We start from the raw sequence: 27,584 nt of genomic DNA, 5'->3' as shown, positions 1-27,584 counted from the left end.
TGTTTCAGCCTCAGGAGCCCAGGTTCAGTTCCTGGCCTGGCCACTGCCTGTGAATATTCAGCATACATCTATGGGAATTTGCTCTCTGACCTCAAAGAAGTGAATGTTAAGTTATTTAGGGTGTTTCAACTTGTCACGCAGCAGAACAGAAACAACCACACTATGAATATTTTTTCCATGAATATTTTTGTATTAATCAAAAAACTTCCCAGAAATTTCCCTAAAAAGAAAAATAAGACAAAAACATAAATTAAATCAATATCTGGCACACTTGCATGCCATTTTTGAATGTACTTGGGTAGTTGCTTGTTCCAAACTGCAGACTTTGGTAGTCTTACTTGCCTTTGTCCCTGTAAGCAATCTCAGACTGACTTGATGATGTTGATATCAGGACATTACGGGGTTCATAGTATGTGTAGCATGATTCTCTGTTCCTCTTTTTGCTACAGGTAGTTAAATAGTACAGACTGATAAGAATCTGCCTGTACTTCTCAGCCGTCAGTATGATCAAATCACTAACTCTTTTCACTAACAAATCACTAGCCCCAAACCTATAGGAAGTGTCAGCTGTGCTTCACTTTTACCTACCAACATTCCTTCATGTGCCGTTATCCAGCCCTTCACCAGACAAACTGCCTTCTGCTACAACCAAAGAGTTCAGATTTTACTCATTAGTCCAGAGCACCTAATGCCGTTTTCCTGCACCTCAGTCTTTGCATTTCATGTGTAGTAAATTTGGCTTGCATTTTTTCCACCTTGGAGGAATGTCTGTTTGTTTGCACCTCTTCCCACGAAGACCACTTCTGATAAGACTTCTCTGGACTATAGATAGGTGTGTCTGGGTCTAAGGTGTTTCTGTCAATTTTGAGCTGATGATGGTGGGGCCAAAAATCTATTGATTTTGAGTAAAGTATGCTTGATACATTTCTGTTTTGCCACACTCAAGTTTCAGTGGTTGACCAACGTGATTCTAGATCTCAGTCTTGCCCATTTGTGCTTCTGCCAAAGAGCCTGAACAGCACATCTGGAAACACCTGTCTGTTGTGAAATTTCTGCTTAGAAGAGACCTGGATGATGTAGGATGACCACCTTGTGTTGTCGCTATGCTTACTTTTGCCATGGTGTAAGATTTGCAGGTTAAGTTACCACATCTACCACAAGCTTACTTTTTTAGTGGTTATCCCTTTCCCAGTTTTATTTTCAAGTCTACACATCTGTTTCTGTTTAGTTAATCAAACGACACATGATGTCACTGATCATTACCACCTGTTTGGTATATTTGCGTAATTATTTATTATTATTATTTACTTATTTACCTTTATCCAAGGCAACTTACAACATGTGAAATACAATTGGTTACATTTCTTTTGGTTTTCCAGTTGGAGCACAGGCAGATGAAGTGACTTGTTCACAAAGTCAACATCTGAATATGAAATTTAAGGGTATGAAATCCATAGTCCAAAGCCTTAACCACAACACCACACACATTTCAGCCGCTGATGTTTAAATTCTTTTTTTATATCTTTTTTGTTTTTTGTTAGTTTTTGATTCTTTCGTTTATGTTAATATTTTTACTTATGTTAATTAATTGCATTAACATGTGTTTTTATTGGTTTTGTGCATTACGTCATTTTTATCTCTGTGCTTGTTCTGTTATCTTCCTTTTTTATTTTTGGGGTTGGTTCCCCAAGAGGCAGGTCTTCTTCCATCTCCATCAGTGGAGTGTCGGTAACCCTATAAAAGCTGAAGACACAAGAAGTCCCTTGCGCTTAGTGGTGGTGGTGAGTTCTTATGCCAATTACTGTGCTTTTTTAGATCCCTGGATTTTTGTGACCTTTTTGCTCTGTTTTTCACTATTATTTTGGATTCTGCATTGGACTTGTTTGCTACTGGATTGCCTATTCCAGGCACCCCCCCACAACCCCATAGGTGCCTTTTGTGCTCATCTGAGTTTCCTTGCTTTCAAAGCATTTTTTTACTAAATACTTTTATTTATGAAGATTCTTTGTTTTCCCCTGTGTTCCATAAGCTGGTTGATGGACCCTTCCTCTTATGATGGGGTTTTGCTACTGTTTGTGGGCAGGTTCATGGCACATACTGCCTGCATATCTTAATTAAGCACTGAGCTACTGTATATGCCTACAAAGATGTATTTTTTTAACTGGAAAGTGCTCTATTAGTTACTTTCTTTAACAACATTTAAATATCTTACTGCATTGTTTCATTTCTGCAAAAGAAACTCCAAAATATGCTCTTTTATACTGACGCAGTAATTTAGAAGATACCCATTTACATTGCTGTGAACTATCTAAAGTGCCTAAGATTTTTGTACAATACTATAAGAATACAAGATTTAAAATACATAGAAAAATCATTTGTTTATAGCACACACAAATATTTTCAGTAACTAGACAAAATAAACCATAAACAAACTGTTACAAATATAACAGCAAGCTAATGATGTCAACAGTAAAAGAACAAACCTTTAATGTATATGTAGAAGAACTACAAAGTACATTTAAATCAACACATTTTTGGAGAGCAGGATCAGATGAGGGCCCCCACATTCTACTCATTTAAACTTTGTCAGTTCCAAACTCTAAATAGTTGCCAAGGACTACCTCATAAAAATGTTATTGTCATAAATGGGCTCACATTTATAAGGTTGTTTATTTATAAGTACCACAGCTATATCCAAGTCAAGTTGACTATGTCAAACACCACCATCCATCAAAAAATTTTAATTTCGGTCTTTTAAGCACTGGATACACAAATGATAAAACAAAAACACAACCAAGGTACAAGATGCTAGATATTGTTTTCTTATTAAAACCAAAATACCACAGTAACACACTACTTGGAAAATCCTGTTTGATGTACAGGATATTTATGTATGTGTGCCTTTTCAAAAATAAACTAGCTAAATTTTGAATTAGTTTAATGAAAATGTAGTAAAATGTATTCTTTATTATTACCAAAACTTTACATCCACTTTATGATAGAAAGCTTAAACAATGACGAAAAGATTAATATTGGCAACTCAGCTGACTTTTCAATTAATTTTTAGAATGCTAATTTTTACTAGAAGATCTATCAGTTTGCTGCAGTGGCAGAATAGGCGTTTTTTTCAGCTTATAGTATTCACTCACCATCAGCTCCATCTCTTTCCAGTCCTCTTCAAGTTTTTCTATGGGCTTGCACCACCAATCAGTAAATTTTGCATATCGCCTCCCTTGAAACCAGTATTGTCTCAGCCATTCAAATTCCACCTATAAGAAAGACAACAGGATAGAACGATTAGTGCAGACACATCATCAGTATTTGATAATACAGGATACACCCAACATTTACTCCTTTCCTTTTAACGTTTCTGCCTTTAAATTCACAAATTTATGCATCACACTTAAAATGTTTGTTTAAAAAGGAAAAGTGTTTGTGAAATTCTAAATTCAGGGATATTCTAACCTGAAAGGAAACATACAGCACAAGAACAATGTCACAGTAATTCATTACAAGGCTGCCCATTTAATGGTAATTCCTTCAGTAGAAGAAGCAGTAAATGAATCTCACCTGTCTTTTTCTTTGAATTTTTAGAGCAAAAATCTTTACCAAATGTGTTAAATTTAGCTGCTTAACAAGCCTTCTACAATGAAATGATAGGAAGTGAACTTATAATGACTCTGACTCATTTAATATAACTGATATTTTTTTAAAAACAACAAGAAATATTACGTGACGCCACTATTTCCAAAAACACAGGTGCAGCATTAATACATTTTCATGGTCACTATTCGTTTTTATGCATATTTATGAATAAAGGTAAAGGTTTCAAAATTTAACTCAATATGTTTACTAAAGCAGTAAGCAGAGACAATTTGGATATGAGGAGGAGGTTGGAAGCATGTGCCTAATTACAGCACAGTGCCGCATGTATCACACGACGAACCACATGGATTGGCACCCGAGTGCAGCCGTGTAACAGGTGACATACACACAGGTATGTAAGTAGAATAGCGTGATGTTTTATTTATTTATTTTTTAACCAAAAGTTTCTCTTAAATTTGTAAATCTTTCCCAGACATACAGTACCAAAATCTGGAATTTAAGCCAGCAATATTCTCCCACACCAAACAGTTCCATAAGAAGAAGAACATCCATCCATCCATTTTCCAACCTGCTGAATCCGAACACAGGGTCACGGGGGTCTGCTGGAGCCAATCCCAGCCAACACAGGGCACAAGGCAGGAACCAATCCCGGGCAGGGTGTCAACCCACCGCAGGACACACACAAACACACCCACACACCAAGCACACACTAGGGCCAATTTAGAATCGCCAATCCACCTAGCCTGCATGTCTTTGGACAGTGGGAGGAAACCGGAGCGCCGGAGGAAACCCACGCAGACACGGGGAGAACATGCAAACTCCACGCAGGGAGGACCCGGTAAGTGAACCCGGGTCTCCCAACTGCGAGGCAGCAGCGCTACCACTGCGCCACCGTGCCGCCCAAGAAGAAGAACAGCCAGTATAAACTTATATCCTTTCACTCATGACAAAGATAAGTTGACACACCAGCATGGCCGATTTTTAAAAGTTAAGCCCTTAATATTCAGTTAGAAGCTTCATAATATCAAAAAATATTTTGAATTGATTATCCTCTGCATGCTGTCAACAAAGCAAGAGTGCAGCATCAATGTTCAATAATGTGGCTTGTGCAAGATACCAATACTAACTGCATTACACACAGAACAGAGCTTACAAGATGAAATGCTGGGAGATTCATGAATGATTTGTTATTTTTGAATGACTCTTTTTGGTGAGGCTCAAGAATTGATTCTCAAGCATGAACGAATCAATTCAGTGAAGCTCAACAGGAGTGCTTAAGTGCAAGCATGATGTCATCCGTATCTCTCTCTCTGAAAGTACCATCTGTCTGAATCGTGAATCTCGTCCACTTCTCCTATGATTCTTTCCAATTCAAACCAAACCATTACCAGTGAATAAAAACTCTGTTATTGATGTTTTTGTTATTCAGAATACAAGTGCAAAACAGCAACAACACATTCATGTTAAGAGTGTATAAATTGTTTTGTACAACTTAAGATAAGATAGAGTGCCAACAGGCTTTGTCTGTTTACTTGGAATAACAAAATTAAACAGCGCTTGATGGCACAAGTATAAACAAAAAAATCACCCTCTAGCATTCTAACAAATAAAGACACCACCTATCAAGACTTCTTTCGGGTTCTTTCGTTGTGATTGCAGGAGATCCATCTGCCCCACACAACGAGTGATGCCTCCTTCCAGGCATCTGGGCTTTTAAGACCCTGGGACTTGAAGGGGCAAAGTCAGTAGCCCTCACTGAGCAGTTTCTCATCACAGTGGAGGCAAAAGAAGACGAGACAGCACCTCCTCTTGGCCCATGGTGGTATAATGTATCTGGGAGGAACCCAGATGGTGACCCTCTGATGTGCATGTGTGACAACTAATACTTTTACGTCACTTAGAACATTCAAAAATTAGCCACACAAAAACTGAACCTCAAAAAAATATTATAATTTCTAACAATTATTTGCTTTTAAAGTTATTTTAATGCACAGCTCAATGAATGCACCAAACATTTATCATTTACTGATTCTTTCAAGTTCAAACTGAATAATTACCCACAAACAAGTTACACAATTCTTGTTCATTTCATTTGGAAACTGAATTATTACCTGAGAACAAGTCGCATGATTCTCATTTATTTGATTCACAAAGTAAATCATTATCCACAAATGACTCACACAATTTTTGTTCACTTATGATTCTCAAAAGTACTGTATTATATTTATCATGCATCACTATGTTGTCATCCTTTCAAGCAGGTTAATTTTGTACGACACGAATTGTCAGTGTGTTTAATATAATGTTTAAATTATTTAAATATATATTTGGGAGTCTTTGAAAGGGGAAAAATTTTTTTTGTTTTGTTTTTAACTACTATGTACCCTTATTGATAAATCAAAAGCATCAAATTAATCTTTCACTTCAGTAAACTTAATGAAAATGCCCAGCACTAACAAGAATGCTAGCAGACACACAACTAAGTACAGCAGCCCAATAGAGTGCACACAAAACATTTCAAAGTAACAGTTAAAAGTCATCTCATACAAAACCTCACAAAAGCAAGAAAATGTTTAACTGAAAACCATTGATTGTACTTTGTGATTAAGAAGAAGGTAAATGTCATGGAAGATGGTAATTTTTGCTTTCTCATTTCAGATATATAAGCATGTTAAGGCCTGCTTTCAAAAGTCCGTTTCCACTTATTCCCCATTTCATATTTAAATAAGACACCTGCTCATAGTCACATAAGTCAAATCAAATTTAATTACACAGCATATTTAAATTAAACAGCTAAAACTTGAACAAAGTGCTTTACAACAATAAAACTAAGCAGTAGACTAATAAGCAAGAGTAGAAGGTAATAAATTACAATAAAAGAAGATGAAAGGAAAATAAAACCAGCAGTCTAAACTGAATACCTGCAGATGTACTAGCACATATGTGAGCATACAATTAGAGAATAAAACCCTTTAAGTTCAACCTAAAAGCAAGCAAATAAATACAAGATTTTAAATGGGACTTCAAATTATCGATTGTGAGGATCACCAATAAGCTTTAAAATGTTTGTGGAAAAAAACATAATAATTGGTGAGAAGATCTGAGAGACCTAAAAAGTTCCCAAAAAAACACTTACTAATTAGATATTGTGGAAACCACTGGTGGTCCAGTTGCCCCAACCTTGACACAGACAGGCAGAGACATGACTTTTCCACACAACACGTTTACTCACATAGGAAGCGCTTTTCCCTCGCTCCCCACAGCAGCACAGTACAAGCACCAAAATAGCACAGTCCCTTCTTCTTCTTCTCTCCTTGTCGTCCACCCCTCGTCTTGGCAACTAACATTACACATTTAACATCATATCAGTAGCATTTTGTTTTGCTTTTTTCTTACCACCGTTGTCATTTTATTCCTTGGTTTCATGGAGGCAGCTATACTATTTTTTATGACTAGGACTCTAATTACCAGTCAAACAGGCATTGCCTGACATTTTCACACATTTCCTACAAAAGATGGTGGCTGTATATTTTTTGCTTTCCTTTTAAATTATTTTTCATTTCTCTGTTCAGGTTTTGAAACATTTCCTTGTGAGTACATGATTTACCTACATCATGTTTACAACAATACACAACATTTATTCTGCTGTGTGAACTTTGGTTCCTCCCATTTTGTCAGACAACAAACAGCTTTTTGGTGAATCCTCTTTAGTAACTCTTTGTTTTGTGGCAGCTTGGGTTTATTTTTATTTTCTGTTTTAATCTTGTTTTTTGAATAAATATTTTTCATACTTTTATGTTTTTTTCAGTTAGGTTTCTAATTTAACATTTATCCCTTTAAACATGTTAATGCTTCTTGTTTTCTGTGGGTGCAACTTCAAGTGGCAGTTCTTGACAAGTCAGTCAGGAAAAGAAACTCAGCAGTGTTGGATTGTACTGGCTACTTTTTCTTTTATTTTTTCTGTTTTCTTGGATTTGTTTTTTTTTTGTGCTACAGTTTGTTGGATTTTGCTCTTGGACTGTGTTTGGAACTTGTTTGACTCAAATTGCCATTTAGGAAAATTGTTTTTTTCTCTTTCGCATATTTTGTCCTTGTTTTTCTATCATTGTTAAATAAGCTCTCAATTTATTAAGATTACAGTTTGGATTGTCTTCGCATGCCAGATTTTTTTAAAGTTTTCTCTTCCTTGCAAAGCATTTTAAGGAATTTTTCAACTTTATTGCAGTTTTATAACTTTAAAAGCATGCTCCCCATTGTAAGACATGCGTAGGCCACAGCCTGCCAGTAGTTGCTTGGGGTGAGCTTGTTTTGGGCTGGCCAGTGAAGATCCAGGTCTGCTTTAGTGGCTTATTTTGGACGTCTCACACCCTTTTGCCATGTCTGTAATTCCAACATACAAAGCTTTTCACATGCCTTCATGTTATAAAGGGTTGTCTGTAATTTGAAGACTTTCCTTTACAAGGTCGATCATGGTCTGTATCATCTCCCTTTCTTCACTTGCCCAAACAAATTAGAAATGTTCCTACTGAGTATCTACACTAATAAAAGTGTCAAGCAAATTTTTCCTGTTGCTGAATACTCTGAAGCTATTAATATGATAAGATTGCTGATTATGAACTTTTTCAACATATCATACAATATATTGTTTGATTGTCAGTGATCATGTCGGCTGAGCTCTCTTCTTGTTCTGTATGTGTGGAAAATGTAGGCTGCGGGAAATATACCTGTGCTACCTGCCAACCCATATCTTTGAGGATCAAACCAATAAATAATAATATTAATAATAATATTACATTCTGTAATGGATAGATGAAGCATTTAGACATTTTACAAAACACTTATTCATCTCAATTAGATACATTTAAATGTTTTCTTAGTCACATGAAATGCGGATGTTGTTTGCATGTAAATCACAGTAGCTGTCCAGGACTGGTCAGGAGCAGAAGGCTGTAATTACATTTGTCAACGTGTCTCATTACCTTGAAATATGGCAACACCAGTAGCAGAGAATATTTAATGTACATAAACTTTAGTATTGTAGGTTGGATCCACTAGATATAAATATTTACAATTGCATCTGATTAATAGCTTTCAAACATAGGCAACACCATGTCTCCATCTGCAGAGGTGTCTTCACATATGAATGGCACACTTCATTTGGATCAGATGACTCTACTTCTTCATCTGCTTTCACCAGCACTGGAACATCTCCCCTTGTAATCTTCTTTTTTTTATTTTAATGTCTTGTAAATTACATTACTGTGAATAAGATATACTGTATATAATCAAGGATACAATCAGTTCTCCTGAATGTTGTGTAACCTGTGACTCTGATGAAGTTATAAAAAGGGGCTTAAAATAGAGTGATAATGATCAAGACGCTTACTTCCCAAAGACCAATACATACATAATGCCATTTGTGTACTGTATGCTTCACAATGCAATATTCATAAGCAGTTTTTTAACATTGTTCACTAGCTCTGCTTGGAGCATGATGAGCACTTTCCACATGACACTATGTGTGACCACTGAAAACTGCATAAATCTTTTTACTGAAGTTTCTGTTAATTTGCTGTGCATTTTATTAAAGCCCTGAATTTCTGTCTTACTTTTGTTTTTGCATTGCGGGGGTGTTAAAGTTTGGATCTAACTTAACAATATTTGCCATGCCATAGTGCCTTTCAAAAGTCATCATACAAAGCTGCTGTTTGATTATTTTTTTAAGAATACAAGTTCTGAACAAAAGGAGATCTAAAAGTTCAAATTACATCAACAAAGTTGTTGGACTGGTGTCATGTCGAGGGATTGTCGCTGCCTTGTACCATGTGCTTTCTGGGATAAGCTCCAGCCCCTCACAACACTGCTTAGGATTAAGTGAGCTTTGAAAATGGTATGATATGGTATGGATTTTGGAACAACAACTTGCTTAATTAAGGAATGCAGCATATGAAGAACATTGTCATTTTCTGCACCCTGTTATGGACTAGTGCCTCACTGAGGGTTCAGATCAGTTGGTTTAAGAATGACACCATATTTAAGTCTATTAAAAAATAATAATTTAAGGCACACAAATCTCTGAATATATATTTTCCTCATTTCCATTTAACAAAGTAAGTGTTTCCTGCATTTTGCATATAATGATTTTAAAAAACAAAGCAGTTCTTCCTAATTAACAATGCTATTTTCCAAAAATCTAGAAATACAGGATTTCTTTTCTTCAAATGATGACATATACACACACAAACACACAATATTTCAATGTAAAATTGCATTTATTAGGACAGCACTGTTAAAGTGTTTAATGTGAAAACTTGAACTGGCTTGGATGGCTTCATAAGATTTGGGAAGGACAGGCCATCAGACTACCAGGACAATTCCTCATTGATCCATATTAAGGTTTATCTTCATTACTAATTTTTTGTTTGTTTTGTGCACCCTTTATGTAACTCTTTATATCCTCACATATATGTTTTTGGCTTGCTGAATCCATTTCTATCAGTATTTCCAGCTAGAACTTGTTTTAGGATGATTATGAATATTTTGTGCCTTTTCTGATGCCATCTTGTTTTTGATTTTATCACCATTTTCAGCATTGGCCGCCAAAATGTTGCACAACGTCACCTGTAGGGGCGCTGACATCAATATTGTGTTTGGCTTATCATATCATGCTATCAGGCAACAAACCGTGAGACTAAGCAATTTCTGTCCTTACTTTTCTTTCTCCAAATACCCAATCGCCACACAATCAGCTCTGTAATAGGCACTAAGCCATCTGTAAGCTTAGAACGTTGGTTCTTCAAAACTTTTACGGAACATTGAAAAATCTTTGTAGTACATGTTTAATTATTCTATCCATCTATCCTATCCCAGCAAGAATACAGCACGAGGCAGGAAAAATCCGTGAACAGAACGCCAGCTCCTTGCTAGTGCTGCGGCACCGTAATGTTTAATTAACAACAATATAGATTATTTAAACAAAGTTAAAGTTTTATTTGTATAATATAATAAACCGATTTTTGCTGCATTTCATTTTAAAAATGATAACGTCATCATATGTAAATACGCACTTTATAAAGTGGATCAGGTTGTGCAATATTATAACTGTATCACAAGTTTACAGTGAGATAATTGTACTTATAAGTACAAAGTGTTCTACTAGGAGAACTTGATAGACGGAGTGTGTTTATAGTTCTTGGGATGAAACTGTTTCTGACCTGCTAGGAAAGGCTCTGAAGCGTTTGCTGTATGAGAGCAGTTCAACAGACAGCATGGCTGAAGAAACGTGTGGTTGATGCCGTATACTGATCATTCTTTTTCTAATCAGCTGCTGTACAGTGATATAAATACTCCGAGTGGTGCAGTGAGAAAATATGGAAAATGATGATCCACTGTGGCAACCCCTAATGGGAGCAGCTGAAAAAAGAAGAAGGTGCAGTGAGAATAACAACGCTAAAGCAACTATGGTATTTGGAATAGTTTGGCCATTCTGTGGACCATTATATTGTTACAGGTTAATTACAATCAGATGCATTAAACTAATAAACAATATGCAGTTAATTTCAGTGTATTTATAAGGCCGTGTCAGGGATGTGGATCTAAAAAAGAAATTGAAACCACACTGGAACTGTAGCACTGCTTTGACACTGGATGCCGCCAGTTTGCAAAACCGAGCGAAGAACTTGTGTACGCCAAGCATTTAGCTACTGTGAAAATGTGCATGGCTTTACTCCAAGTTTAGGTTTTATACATCGAGATTTGAGCGTGGAAACAGGCTTACGCAACATTTTTGTGCATATGCACCGTTTATACATGAGGCCCCAGATGATTATGCTGGACCAGTCTGAACAAAAGTCCTGGGCCAATATTTGAACCCAGTCAATCCATGCATATGTGCTTCATGGTGTAAGTGCAACCTTACATGTTCTTGTGATCGTATGAGCAAAACAGGGAAGATCCAAATTCTTGATTTTATTAAAGGGTCTACTGTATTTAATTACCAAAATAATGTTGAACAAGTAACAGAAATAATGTATTAGATATTTAGTTATCTCATACAACCTCAAGGTAAATGTGGGAATTTTTCATTTTCTTATCCTTGGAAGATTCAAAAACAATACTTTATGTTCTGAGCTTGGCACTGATGATGTGTCCACATCTTGCATGTGTCACACTGCAATACTAATTTCATACAAACAAAGCTGTCAAGTACACAGATTATGTAATGAAAAAATCAGCTTTATAATTAGGACTGTGCTTTTAAAAAACTGTGTGTAAACACAGTGCTTCTGTGACTTTAATCAACATGTTGTTCTAGTATGCTTAATGTGAGGTTAAATATTTACCATTAGTGGCATTTGAATACAAGATGGAACAGTGTGTCTTTGAACCAGTTCCAAAGTACAAATTTGTGCAGGGAGTATAGGGGATGTTCTTTGAGATAGAACAAAGTGGTCAAGAATGCTTGGATCAAATAAGCAAAGGAAAAATGTAGGATGATATTTATTGTATTTTTTTCATAGCTGCATCAAAAACCAAAGTACCATTTGATTTGTGATTTATGACAACCAAATAATGTATATGTATATATTTATATTTGTATACATAACTATAAAAAGTATGCTGCTCGCTATAGAAATAAGTTACTTGAGGCTATAAGTTATAGGGAATAGAGGCATGATTTGAACTTTAATCAGAAAACAAGAATTGAGAAAATATAAAACAAAGCCAATTACCTATATATATATCTAGTAAGGATGTAGGGAGTCAATGGAAATGAAAACTAAAAATAAAAACAAAGTTAACTTTTTTGCAACCAATGAGACATTTAGTAAAAAACTTCCAATTAGATGAACTTGTTCAAAACAAAAAACTGAGCCAACGTACACCACATTCTGGGACTATGCTCATTAACAGATAGGTGTAGCTCAGTGCTCTTGCTTGTCCTGCCATACATGATATGAAGACACAAAACATGGAGATAACCTACGTCTAACAAGCTTGTGTGGGCAGCAAAGAGTCTAAAGCTAGTGTTTTTCCAAAAATTAGGAACTAGCTAAACTAAGTGCTGAGATGAAGGTGGCATCAAGCCAGGCATGGCTTCTTTTTTGACAGCTTATGACATAAAGCAGGCAGACAAGTAACATTTAATTGAGTCTGCTGTTTTAAGTACACAGAAGATACAGAAACCGGCAATGGCCTTTCATTGCTACTCACCACTAGGCTACAATGACATTGGATTACTAATTACATTACAAGAGCCATCATGTATGAAGGGATTGTGTTAAAAAAATGCTTTAGTTGCCTCAGATTTTTATGCAATCTTTTTGGTCAACCCACTGAATTAAACCAGAAAGTCTGCACTTCAACTGAATCTGAGTTGTTTCATTTAAAATTCATTGTGGTCATATACAGAATCAAAATTAGAAAAACGTTGTCGCTGTCCAAATATTTATGGACCTAACTGTATATACTAATCTTGTTTGTCAGAGATGCTCGTTATTGGCCCTAAGGCACTAAGAGTTCAGATTAGGAGTTATTTGGCTTTACTTGGTCTGCAGTCTGCCTCTCAAGTCAAAAACATAAGAGTGATCTTTGACAGTGATTCCAACTTTACAGATCATCTGAACAAGATTACTAAAGCAGCATTTTATTATTTATATCATAAAGCTAAGGTAGTGAGATATTAATTTTGATTTTTGGATTCTGAACTGCTGGTGTATGCTTCTTTTACAATGGATTATTGCTGTCTTCGTTATACTTGCCTGCCTAAAAGCTTTGCAGAATGTCTGCCAATTATTTAAATGCAGCTATAAGATTGTTGACATTGTCAAATAAAAGTGCATGTCACTCCTGTTCTTAAGAAATTGCTTTCATTGGCTTCCTGTGAGTTTTAGAATGAATTTTAAGGTTATTTTATTATTTTATAAAGCTCTGCATGGTTTGCCTCCTGATTATATGTGACACTGTAGCCAAATATCAGACCAAGAGACAATACATTATTTGATCTAGTGCTCCTTCAGGTAATTTTCAACATAGTTGAGAGATTCCATTTGCTTATTTTGATCTCAAATTATGAAATGCTTGCCACAATAGTTAAGTAGTTTTAAGTTTAATTTGAAAACATACCTTTTTGTTTGATATTTTCATGATTTAAATTTTTTATAAATACACTTATTAAAAAAGAGTTTTTTTTCACTTAACTAATTAGTCTGAATTTATATTAGTAGAACTGCTGCTTCTACTGTTATGACTGTATATACTGTTTAGACTGTATTTTATGTTTTATCGCTGTATTTGTTGTATTTGAACTAATATATGTACTGTTTCTTTAAATGGTATATATTTCACCGTCTTTGCAGGTGGAGTCCCAGCAGGCAAGGCAAGTCTCACTGCTACTGGACCTCCCTATGGCAGTAAAAGCCTGAGAGCTGCAGAGGTCCTGAAGTGTGTTGGAGTCTTATGTAAGTACTGTTTATTTTCCTGATTTTTGGTTTATAGACTTTTGCTATTGTATTTGGTTTACTCTTCAGATTAGTGTTATTTTGGACTTGTTTACCTTGGATTGCCATTTAGGTAACTCCTATTCACTTGGTTGAGTACTATTGTTACTTTGTTATTAAAAGTAACGTAAAGTAATTAAATAACTATTTTTAAACATTTCAGCTGCCTTTTTGGATACAAGTTAAAGATTTTATGGTTTCTCTTTCTTACTTGAAATTTATAATAATATTTGAAGCTCTTCAGTTATTTTTGAACAGATAAACCTAGTTCTTTTATGGGACCTCCCAGGCCGAAGCTATGGGGTAGTAGTTGAAGACTGGCAGTATATGAGGTAAGTCTCTTTGCACAAAGAAGGTACTGTTGGTATGATGAGCCTTGGATGCGTCAACCCTTTCTGTCATGTTTGTGACTGTTAAACACAACATCTACTACTTGTAAAGCACCTTCTAATGCAATCATGTATAACAGATGCTGTATAAATAAAGATATTATAAATCATTAAGTCATTATTTTAGGCAAAAACAACCATTATACCTATGCAAATTCTGACCTGCCTGTAGATAATGTATTTTTTTTCCTTGCCAAACAAATCTGCAAAACTATAAAAGGCTGGTCTGTTTTCTTTCACAATAAATAGCTGAAAATGGGTGAAGACCTCTCATTTTGGCCCACTTCACCAATTTCTTTTTTGAAAGGGTAGATTAAGACACAGATTTTTAGAAAGGTTGCCAAAATGCCTTCATTTTTTTCCTGCCAACACCAGTCAAAAGGCTCTACTCAAAAAAAGGAAGATTCAGCTCCATTGAGTGAATCATTTTACAGCTTGCGTGAAGAAGCAGTATTAAAAAAGATATTGGAGTTTTTAAAAGTCCCAGCAGACAATGAAACAATACAGTCTGTAAAAAGTAAGAAAGACTCTTGGGACTTTAAGATTGGTAAATATATAAAGCAGTTATTGGTAAATATATAAAGCATTTATGATAAAAAAATATAACCAGGGACAAAAACTGCATTGGATTGACCTTACATTATATAGAATGTTTGTGTCAACTGTAATTACTTTCATATAACATCCAAAAGTACCGTGGCTACTAACGCCACAGCAATGAGTTTCAGAAATTGTTTAATTACATACATTAGGTATGTCCTATGTAATAGAATGTCAAGTGCTATTTTTATTTATTTATTTCTACATACTAGTTCCTTAAAAACTAAAATTGCACCTTTTACAGCATGTTGCAATCAAACACATTAAGATTAAACCCAATTCATATCTTAAGAAACTTACCAGAACTTTAGCTGAAGAACAAACTAAATAAAAAAAAAAACAAAAAAACTACAAAGAAATAATCAAAAATGACTTTGGAGCATATACAGTATGTCACGGTCATTATTGTTGCATGTACGTAGTAATAGTACATATATTAGTAAATTATTATATTTACATACACTCACTGAATAAATTATAAGGAGCATTATACTAATACTGGGAACTTCAGAAATCAATATAGTCCCAGACATATGATGAGACTATAATGCCTAGGCAGAGTTTACTTTTGGTACACGAGAACACAGACACCAGCTGTGCTACAAGACCAAAGGGCAAAGATTAATATTAAAATAAAGCTTTCACCTAGCTGCACATAGCTGTAAACATTGATTTACACAAGTTTACTAGGTTCCTAGTGTCACACATGTGCGATTAGGAGGCAGTCAAAGAGCCTAAAGGTGAGGGAAACATCACGAGATAGAGGGTTGTCACGTGGTACTTACCTGAATCTCTTTTGGTCAACAGAAAACCTGAAGAAAAATAATTCCTGCACTTCCGGATTCCAAAATGGCTGCGACGACGTCACTTCCGGCCAACCATGATGACGCCACTTCCGGCTCCATCAATCCACCTCACTTCCGTCCCATCATGATGACGTTGTTTCTGGTTCCCGTTTCCAACGTCACTTCTTGCCAACCATTTCCTGTCCCATAATCCTTTTCTGTATAAAGTCGCCATTTTGACTGGAGAAAACTGTTCACTGTTTTGTTTTGAGACATTGAATCATTTATTCTTTATTTTGTCTGGATGACAATACAGTATATGGGGACGGTCCCCAAAACTTTGTTTTGTGTTGTGCAACATTCTTTGGAGAAGAATAATTACCACACTAGTTAATAACACAAAGACAGAGGGAAAGAACAGTTATTGTGGGACTTTGTTTATGCATGTTAAAAATCCTTATGCATGGCCCTGAAAAAGTATGCAAATGAATGCCCAAATGAAGACTTTTCATCAGCACTGTTTTGTGACATTTAAGAATAATAGATACCATATAGTTCAGCAGTATTGGTAGCGGATGACCAAACACCACTTGATGAAGTGGGCTTTAATGAAAAACATCAAATCTTCAGACCCAGACTCCACTAACATCTTAGTATGAAATAAGTACAGGAAGGAAAAGAGAATCACAATTATAGGTAAACACAAGGGTGAGGATTAAATGAGGCATAAGCAGAGGTTTGAAGTTTAACTTAAGTGACTTTGAGAAAAATGTGAAAAAAATAATAAACTAAATACATGTGGTATAAATATCCACTTAGTGTACACAGAAAAATCTAAAGATTTTCAGACAGAAATAACAACAAAATCCTAAAGCAGAGTAAACTTCATGGGATAAGAACTAAACACAAACAAAGTTCACTATGTTAAGATTAAACAAATACTTTTTTTTTTTTTTAATCATCTTACACAGCAGAAGCCACACAATAGTCTTTCTACCCTTAGTACAGTATAACTTGCTTAGATTTTAAGGTAATCAAATATTTTCACCATTACAGGGTATTCTAACATATTCAAATGAAAAATAAAATTTAAAATACATTATATATACATATTTATTTTTTTTTTTTACAGCCATTCCTGACCATTTCATGATGAAGTATGCAATTAGTTATTTTTACCCTAAGGAATCCAAATGTGACTTTTTTTGTCCATTAAATGTTGTGGTAAAGTGAGGTCCACAGCTAATCGGCATCTCTTTAAATAAATAATTGCCAGACTTGTGTCTTGGTAGGAGGGGCATGATAGTGTGGCAAGAGCAGTTCCCGAATGGCCCTACACTAAGTGTATAGGTGTGGGATCATCTGTGGCCCTAATTGATGCTGAGAGCTGCTAATCATCACAGCTGTGCCATGTCCCCATTTTAAACGGGAAAGCATGAGTGCGAGAGGGGAAAAAGGAAAAAAAAATAAGCAGAGAGAGGCAGAGAAGGAGAGTGCAGCACATTGGGGTGGAGGGAGAGAGAGAGAGAGAGAAAGAAAAAAAAGCCAGTCTGCTAGAGTGAGAAAAGGCAGCGAGGTCAGTGGTTCCGCAATCAGCCGAAGGATTGGCGTTATTTGGATGGACCATGCCCACTGCATGTGTAGAGGAGTGGGTATGATCAAGGTGGCGTCCTCTCCAGGGTTCTGAGGTATGCTGAAGTGAGAGGACCACTGACCCCGAGTGGTCTGGCAATGCAGCTCGAAATAGTCAAGTCAGGATGGACAGCACCACAGCTATTGAAGTCTCTGCAAGCTGATCAAGCAATGGGTGAGCTGGGGAGACTAGAAGGAAATTTTGCTTGGCTCATTCAGGAGTGGAAGCAACACACTGCCCCAATGACTGTGATGACTTTTATTCTTATTTTAAGCCTTGTTTTTAAATCACATGGATTTTCATTTTTATGGATTATTTATTTATTGAGGAAGCACTGCACTATTTTGTTTGGACACTTGGATGGATTGTTTTAATAAAAGCACTGGGTACTTTGCACCTTTCTCTTGCTTCATGTGGTGTCCTCATTTGTACAGCTCATCCCGGTCATGACTATTGATGGTTTCGGATTCAAGAGGCTCCCAAACAAGAAAAGAAAGCAGGGAACCAGACCCGCACTGTCACAGATGTTGAATATTTTTGTGTCTTGCAGTGACGCCATGTTTGCTTTGTTATGGGTGCTTGTATTTGTATAAGCATGCTTCAACTGAGATCTTAACCAGAGACTTTTAGGTATGCACTGCTTCTTATATCATCAAAAGTTGACCTTTATTTGGATAAAATTCTGTGTGATCACAAACTACTTTTGAGACTGTAATTCCTGGTGTACCAGACTCTAGTTTTGACTAAAGACTTTGAATTTTGCTTGGTGTTTTGGCTTGAAGAAAGACGATGGATAGCTTTAAGTCCTGAACTTGCCACATTATTTTGACTATGTCACATTCTCCTGTTCCTGATTACTGTCTCTTTGACTCGGTCAGGGATAGAATATATTTCATGTGCGGTTTACCAAAATGGAGCACAAACTTTGGAACAGACACAAAGCACATGCACTTGAAAATATCAAAATTATCAAGATCCAAAAACAAAGTTTAGATATAAAATTCACTTAAAGCAAAAGCTGTGTAGCACATTTGTCCAAAAGTTCTATTGGCTAGTCAGTTGCATCCATCCGTCTGCTTATACCTACATGTCGAATTCAGGGGTGCATGGAACAGCTGTACACAGGACTGTTTTCTTTAATGCAGTACCTGCTCATTTCTATCATTCCTGCATATGTGGGAATTTAGTCATCACAAACATAGATAATATATTAGCAATATGAATTATATTAATAATAAAAAGTATTTACATTTTTACCCACAAAGCATACCATTGGCGACACAGACACAGCAAAATAAGATTAAACACTAAAATAGCAAAAGGGTGGAAACTCTAGGCGTTGAATGTATTAAAAAAAGGCTGATTAAATTCAACATATAAGTAACTCTTTAAAGGATTTCATTAGAGAACTACTGCATTGAAAATGTCTTTATACTGCCACTCGGTGGTGCTTTCTTCTTCACTAATGTGACAAATGCTGAAACTTTTTACAGAAACATGAAATACAAAAAATAAAAAAAGAAACTATGTGAATATGGTCCAGTGGCTATATGGCTTCTGAAATGTCACACCTCAAGAACATACTGCATTTTTGCCAAAGAGTCTTACAACAATGATATTGCCATAAGTAATTTAATGTCGCTGTTGACATTTTGAGATTGTCAAAACTGTTATTTTGCATTGAAATCTTCCATACCTTATTCACCTCAGTCCACGCTTCTCTGCCACCTTCTGAGAGATCTACTTATAGATCCAACAGCGATGATGGCACTGTAGCATTGCTGTAGGATGGGGGGGGATCAGGTTCTTCCTGCCATAGATGGTGTCCATGCCTCTACACATTCTAATCACTCATCCTGCCACAATAATGTCTAATGAGCTTAGTCCCATTCCCCCCCCCCAAAATAAATAAAAGATATTTAAAATCTATTAATACAGATTTTCACTTTAATGAAAATATTATAAATATGTTGTATTTTTGCAGCATTGTCAATAACGTATTGAGCAAACAGCATAAATCCATAACCAGTTACAGGGAAGAGTATTTTGATGCACACGTTTCATACATTTCATTATTATTTCTTGTTGAATGCTGTCAGGTGGCAAAATTTTGTTTTGATACTTCAACTCCTTTCCATTCTGAAACTAAAATCAGTGATAACCTGGTCCAAATGTCTTACTTGCCCATTTTTTTACTGTACTATAGTGGACATGTTTTCCACTTGGGGGTGAAGGCAGGGAAGACCAGCATAAGATCAGTTTGTTGTTGTTTAGACACTATAAGTCATCAAATGGTCCCTGAATAAAGAAGTACTGACCATCATTAGAAATAGATACAACTGTAATCAATTGTGTAGGGAGGAAAAAGAATGTTTTTAGTGATACTTGGGGGTAAGAGATGAGATTCTTGGGATTCAAAATCATAAAAAAAAATCAGAGACCAAAAAATAAGATATCAGTCACAACTTATATGTATATAAAAAATTATAGTTAACAAAATAACAAAGTAACAAAATAAAACTTACAATTAAAATACAGTAACATAGAACATAACAAATATAAACACTTTTCATATTTTACTGGTCACTTTGACATACTGTATGTTCACAAAATTGTCATTTAGATAACACTAATGAATGAATTGCTACAGAGGTATGCAGGACCCTTATAAACCTAAGACAACTTTCAGTAAAATGCAAGCCAGACATACTCTACAATACCGGTTAAAGAGCTAACTTTATAAAAAATAATGTAGCCTTCTGCCCATTAGATGCTTTCTTCTTTTTCATGAAAGTGTAGTCAAAGCAGTTTAATGATCAACTATTTGTCATCAGCACGCCTTCCTGCTTAATCAGAGTATTACGTAAGAAAGGGAGTGAATCAATAAACACTTGATAGCTTATTTCTCATCTGGCCAATTGTTCTCCCTGCAGCATTAAAATCACACTTGTCCCTGAGGCTGCTATCTGGAATGAAAAGAATACAGGAGGCCAGCCTTGTCAACAAAGCACACAAGATCAATAAGAATACACTGCTTAGCAGTTTTTGCTGATGCAACATTATTATAGTAGTTTACACTGGAAAAATAATGCACTGATTTTTTACACATATGTAAACCCAGCAAACCTTCATAAAATGTATTGTGAAAGGTGCTATATAACTCAATGATAGAATAAGGTTCTCATTTTGTAAAGGACAATGTCAGCCTCCATTTATTTATATTTTGTGTCTGTAGTGGCATAAAATTAAATTAAAAAGTTTTCATTAGTGTGCTTTTAAGAACCTCTGAGTTTTTGTTAGTTCTGTGTTTCTGACCTTCACTCTACCTTTTCTGACCTAAGGCTTATGTCCTACATTTTGTTTGATATTTGTTACTCTTTATTTTGTCTGTCCTGTACACCATGAGTCAGTCTGTTCCTTTTGCCTTTTGTCATCTCGTGGTTCTTCTCTCTCAATTTTTGTATTGTGAATACATTATTCATATCAATGCGTGCAGAACAGAATATCCAAAAGCTTGAAAGCTCGTAGTACAGCATGCTGATATTTCATATAAGTGACTCAATATGGCATGAGACCTACAGTAAATGCCATATGACTTGCAGCAGACAGAGCTACACTAAACAGCACAGAGTGACAAACGTATATAAACATATGAGACATATGTGACAATTTAATTCTTGGAACGGCATGTAGTCACCCACACTACTGAAACATTGGAGTGGCTTATGGTAAGAATGCTATGAAAAAATAGTGTCTTTGAATGGCATAATAAGTTCAAGGAAGGGTCCAAAGATGTGAACAATGATGCTAGTAGTGGATCATCCATTATGACAATGCTACAAGCTATGATGAACTTAGTGGTCATGACTTCCTAGCTAAGAAATCACTTACCAATTTGGATTTTTACCTCGTTTCACCTGATTTTGTCCTTTGTGATTTCTGGCTTGTTCCAAACATACAAATCGCCATGAAAGGACAAAGATTTCAGACATTTCTAACATTCAGCATAATGTGTTAGGGGAACTCAAGGGTTTTCCAGAAAAAAGAGTTGCAGGTGTTTCTCCAGCAATCGCAACATTGTCTAACTAAATCCATAACTGCAGAGAGAGATTACTTTCAAGGTGACAGGAGCCACAAGTGTATAGATATGCACACATGTTTACTACAGGTTCATTCCAGGTCTTGAAGTGTTACACCATGTTATAACAATTTCTTCCCACTTGGCAGAAATGGCTTCTGCCTCCTGATTAACATCTTCTAGCTTCCTCCAGAAGCATTTGTCTTTTAAAACAGGAACCAAACCTTAGAATATAAACTAAAGTGTGTCTTCATGGCATAAATGTTTCTACAGAGCAGTCTAAAATTGTTTTCAGAATGAAAGCTGCTATACAGTATAATTATTTTATAGAAAAGTCCTGTCAACTGAGCACAGCTGGTAAATCAAAGCAGATCCATGTGTTAAAATACATTGGTCGCATAAATCCATTCCTTTCATCAGGAAAGTATGCTGTGCCAGCAAAAATGGCCCTAGGCTGAAGCCAGGACTGGGTGAGCTGCCACTTCATTTTATGGATGCACTAACAGCCAGTTGTCAACATCAGTGTACAATAAGTTACAGTACTAACCCATTCTATTTGATACTGTGCACCAGCACACCTTGAGTATCACAAGCCCCCATGATTCAGTATGTTAATGGAGTTTGACTTCATGGGCTGAGGTCCTTTCAGTTTCAAGGCCAGATGATTATTATATTCCTCGGGAAAAATAAAAAATAGGCAAAAATAACCTGCTTAGCCATTTCTCTTTCATGAATTTTTGTACAATTATTCATGTGGCATTTATTCATAATGACATTTGAAAAAATACTAAGCACCTATTAACCATTTACCAGGTACACCTTCAGCTTTTGATTTAACCCTGGCCAAAGCCCTTCCTATTTCCTGTGCTCATTCACATATTAAGCAATGAAAAAACTACCAGGTCTCCTTGCACACTTGTGTTCACATCTACACTAGATCAATGTGGCAGACATGCTTACAAAGCATCCACAATAAATATACATTAAGTAAAAAAAACACTGCAATAATTCTGGTAAGCCTAATTTATTCCATAAATGCTTAATACAACCTTACAGGACAGACATACCCCTTTAAAGGGTGCCACTTCGTAAAGGATGCTAAGATTGAACAAAAAAAGTATGTCAGTCAATCATGGGGCAAATATCCATATACTGTACAAAGATAGCCAACTCAGACTAGGATGGCTTAGTCCCCAAAAAACTGACAACAGATGTTTAAACTATCTGAGGATCACCATTAGGGTGGTGACCGATCAGTTGTCCTTCAGACACTATGTTGCTATGGTCTCTCAGTCTTGGAGACTTACTCCATATAATATCCACAAGATCAGACCATATCTGGCCAAGTATGCTGCACAACTCATGGTCCACACTTTGGTCTTGCCACATGCAGACAACTATAAATCTCTACTGGCACGAGCACCAAGGTGTTGCAGATAATTCAAAATGCAGCAACATGTATGGTGTTCAACCAGCAGAGATAGGCACATGACACTCCTCGTTTCAGATCACTACATTGGCTCCTTGTAGAGGTACATATTAAGTTCAAATGCTTGATGCTTGGATTCAGAGCAGCCAATGGGTCAGCACCTATGCAGATGGAGTCAAATGTGAGGTCCTATGATCCTTTGCGTCCACTCACATCTGCCGATGAACAGTGTCTGGTGATGCCACCTCTGCAAAATATTAATCAAGACTCCTCACATGTAGCTCCTGGCTGGTGTGAGCTGGCAACCTACTTTTGAAATTTTGACTCCTTCATTGTGTTTAAGAAGTGTTCAAGGACTGTTTGGTGAATCTCTGTCTAACTGATGTTAGCTGATACCATACTCTTGGAAGTGTAATTAACTTTCATTTTTTTCTAAGCTCTTCACTTGTGGTGATAAATTTTGTAAGCTTTCCTCTTAACATTTGTTCCCAAAACAGTCCCCCAAACTGTGCTTTATTCACTTATGTTGACCTCTTTCGTAAATTGCTTTAGGTAATAGCATCTGCTAAGCAAATAAATGTAAATTAGAGGAACCCCATGCAAACACAAGAATAGCATGTACCCTAGCTACAGACTGAAATGGCCTGCCCAGCTCTCCCAATTCTGTGACCCTTTTGACAGCATATGAGCTGCAAACGTCAATGAGGTACAGAATAAAAAAAGAGAACTAGCATATTTGCAGGAGTTTCTTTAAATAAAAAGAATGAAAACACATTTCACTCTTAGATAATGATTGTCTTATTTTGTCAGGTTTATTTTTCATCTTTATTATGGGCTGGATCCTCAAGTGACTCTGAAATCTATGAATGACTGATAGGGCCGACTGTGTAAAATCACAGTGAGCTGTGCACATCTACAGCCTCAGATCTTGTTTTCCCCATTATGTGTAATATTTATTTCTAGCTTTGAAGTGTTAATGCAAGTCTCTTGTGAATATTCAGCTCCACAAGGTGTATGTGACTACCTTTGTTATAAAATAGAAAAACAAAGAGAAGACAAGCAAATTAAAAAAAGCATGCTTCTCAATTCTTGTTACAGTAAAAACAGTATGCATATTGTGCCCTTCTTTATTTAGCACACAGGCACAATTAAAAATATCTTGGCATCAAGAGAAAGACATCAGACATAAATGTGGTAACCACAGCGTTAAGACAACTTAACAATTTTGACAGCCTGACCAATAATTTGCATATTGGATATGCACATATATTTCTTTAAATGTTTACAAGCTACTCTATATCTTAACATACACTTTTGATGGTAAATTATTTATTTTTGTGTAACTACTGTAGCATACAGTACATTGACAATCCTCATAATCGGATCCCTTTGGATTTGCTGCCTAGGAGAATATGCTTCCTTGACAGTGAAACTACATGGTTCTTGAAAATTGTGGATTGGTAAACTTATGAAATAACAGCAAACAAGAAGCATCAAAACACCCTACTTAAGGAAATCTATATAATAACTACTTGTCCTACTCCGTCCATATTAAAAGATGTCCTCAATAATACTACACTTGCATTTCTGCTAATGTGTCTCTGTAATGGACAGTGCAGAAGCTTCAAATTACAATAATTGCAATCAGTATTATAAAACTGCTGTTTAGTAGTTAGATCATTTTAGAATATGTTTTCAAATGAAGATAAATTGTTAAGAATGTGTAGTTCAGAAATATACTGTCTTTATTTTATACAAATTGAGAGTTCTAACAGTTGTTTTGGCGGTTTCTCTAGCCCAGGAACCTGTTTATGCAATTGGTTTTTGTTTTTCTTTAATTATGTTTATTTTAGTTTTTGGGTATGTTCACATGTAATGAGCTAAGCTCTTATTGCAAAAGCTCATATCTGTCTGTCTGTCTGTCTGTCTGTCTGTCTGCATGCAACAACTTCGCCCTTTGTGGACCAATTTTCTTGAGATATGGCACCTATTCTTCAAACAAATTTGCTGAGACAGTTCAATTTGCATTCAGATGTCTCAAATAGATCAGCTGTAAGAAGTTTTAAAATTTCCTATTTAAAAGCATTTGTGATTTTGTGAACTCACCCATCTCAAAACAGAGAAAAGTTCTGTGAGTTTTCACCTAGGAATACTTTTACTGTTTCAGTTTTATCTTGAGAGCAGTTGCTTGAATTTGTATATTTTGTATATTTTCTTCTTTTACTCGTCTGACAGCTGCTCGGATTCCCAATTGCAAGCAAGTCAAAGGCTGGACAGACCATGCGCCCAGCTTACACAGCAGCGTTATCTCCTGCTACTTTAGGTAAGTTAACTAATAGAGTGCACAAAAAGTCACTTCTCTGGAAGTAAATGGAATTGGAAAGCAATTATATAAGAATATACAGTATAAGAATGAAATGACTGAGCAATATTATCTGCATATTATTATTGTAAAGAGCAGACAAAATTAACCTGCAGCTAAATGGAGTTTGAGCTAATCAATAATACGGGAAAGGACAGTGGCAATAACTGATAATAAACATAGGAAGTGTTTATAAATGGACAGTGGAGTCGGGAGGTGGAAAGCTCTAATCTGTCAGTTCCAGATATACACAAACAATCGTTGCAAAACCCTGATCCTCTTTCACCATTTGTATTCCTGTTATACAAAAAAATCAATTCATTTCCAAGTTCTTATTTATTTCTATAATTAACAAATTACTGTGTTTTTAACTAAAATTAATGTCTAAATAGTGAACTTATTTCAGTTACTTTTCCCCTTTCATAGGATTATACTGATATTGATTTTATGCTACCATTGTTCATTTTGCATAAATAGATATTTTTCAATTGTTAATTATTGGATGCTACTCTATTGGCTATACTTACAAAAATGTTACAGATGGGGAAATAAGTATTTGATCCCATGCTGAATTTGTAAGTTTGCCTACTTACAAAGAAATGAACAGTTTCTATTTTTTATGGTATTTTCATTTCAATAGAGAGAGACAGAATATCAACCAAAAATCCAGAAAAAACACATTACATAAAAGTTATAAACTGATTTGCATATTATTGACAGAAATAAGTATATAATCCCCTACAACTCAGCCAGAATTCTGGCTCCCGCAGATTGGCTGTGTGCCCACATGGCACACAGATTACAATCAATTACAGATACTCCTGATCTCAACTCGTTATGTGTATAAAGCACATCTGTCCACAGAGTCAAATTCTTCTATTCCAACCTCTTTACCACCATGGGCAAGACCAAAGAGCTGTCAAAGGACGTCAGGGACAAGATTGTAGACCTGCACAAGGCTGTAATGGGCTACAAGATCTTCAGCAAGAAGTTTGGTGAGAAGGTGACAACTGTTGGTGCGTTTATTCATAAATGGAAGAAATATAAAATGACCATCAATCGCCCTCAGTCTACAGCTCCTTGCAAGATCTTGCCTCATGGGGTGAGGATGATCATGACAAAGGTGTGAGATCAGCACAAGACAACAGAGAAGGAGGAGATTGTTAATGATCTGAAGGCATTTGGGACCACAGTACACACTACACCATAATGGAATGAAATCTTGCAATGCCCGCAAGGTCCCCCAGCTCAAGAAGGCACATGTAAAGGCCCGTCTTAAGTCTGCCAGTGAACATCTGGGCCTGTACATGTGAAATGCTCCAACTTTCAGATCAGTTAACTTAGATGCCAAATACACATAAATGTTAAGCCATGCATACATTTTCTAACTTGTTGTAACTTTATTAAGGCCATTTCCACTACCATTTTTTTTCCACCATTCTTAAAACAGCCACACTGGTTGTTAGTGACGAGTCCTCAGAGGTTGTAACCCTTTACTAATGTTGTGACTAGGCTATAGGTCATGGGAAGTGTTTCCTTTTTATATTTGCAGAATAACAAACCACTTTTCAAACATCCTTTACAGTAAGACTTCACCATTTCCAGATAGTTTTTTTGGCTTAGATTTGTGCTTACTGTAGTTTTGACTTAAATTTTGGCTTTAATTGCTGTGTTAAGTGACTTCTTAGTTTTGAATATTTTTTCAGCTTTCAATTATATTTTGTTCCTGATCGCCATAAAATGTACAGTAAATAAAATTGCCATATTTTGGCAAACACAATATTTACAGTGTAAACATAATTTAATTCAGTTACATTTATTATCATTAGATCTTGCCACACTGTGAAAGTATTTATTTCTAGGCTGCTAAAGCAGAAAGATCAAAAATGCACCAAATATACAGAGACATAGCACTGCAAAGATAAGTTAAAAAAAGCAATCCCAGTAGTAAGATTAAATATCGGTAAATGTGTAAAGTGTCAAATTAAAAACATTAAGATTAGAAATATGCATACAACATTTACCGGACAGAGCAAGGAACACGCAGACTGTACAAATAACTAAGCTTCAGAGTAGTTAGTACACAAGTAGTCTAAACTATTTAAATTGCTGACTACAGGTCAGACTAAATGTGACAAGTGACACTGTGTGTTAAAGGCTCAGGGATAAAAACTTTAGGATATTAAATGGTATAGTACTGCTT

General features: G+C 35.8%; 1 protein-coding gene across 1 annotated transcript in view; it reads right to left on the bottom strand.

Moving 5' to 3' along the window:
- fto (FTO alpha-ketoglutarate dependent dioxygenase) overlaps positions 1 to 27,584 on the bottom strand; it is a 402,707-nt gene that overhangs the window by 236,285 nt on the left and 138,838 nt on the right. Inside the window, exon 7 of the mRNA XM_039762921.1 lies at positions 3,150 to 3,269. Within this exon, the coding sequence (XP_039618855.1) occupies positions 3,150 to 3,269 (120 nt within the window). The remainder of the gene's footprint in view (positions 1 to 3,149; positions 3,270 to 27,584) is intronic.

Source organism: Polypterus senegalus, chromosome 9, assembly GCF_016835505.1.
Source record: "Polypterus senegalus isolate Bchr_013 chromosome 9, ASM1683550v1, whole genome shotgun sequence".
In the NCBI taxonomy this organism is placed as follows: Eukaryota; Metazoa; Chordata; class Cladistia; order Polypteriformes; family Polypteridae; genus Polypterus; species Polypterus senegalus.
This window is presented reverse-complemented; position numbering and strand designations above follow the sequence as displayed.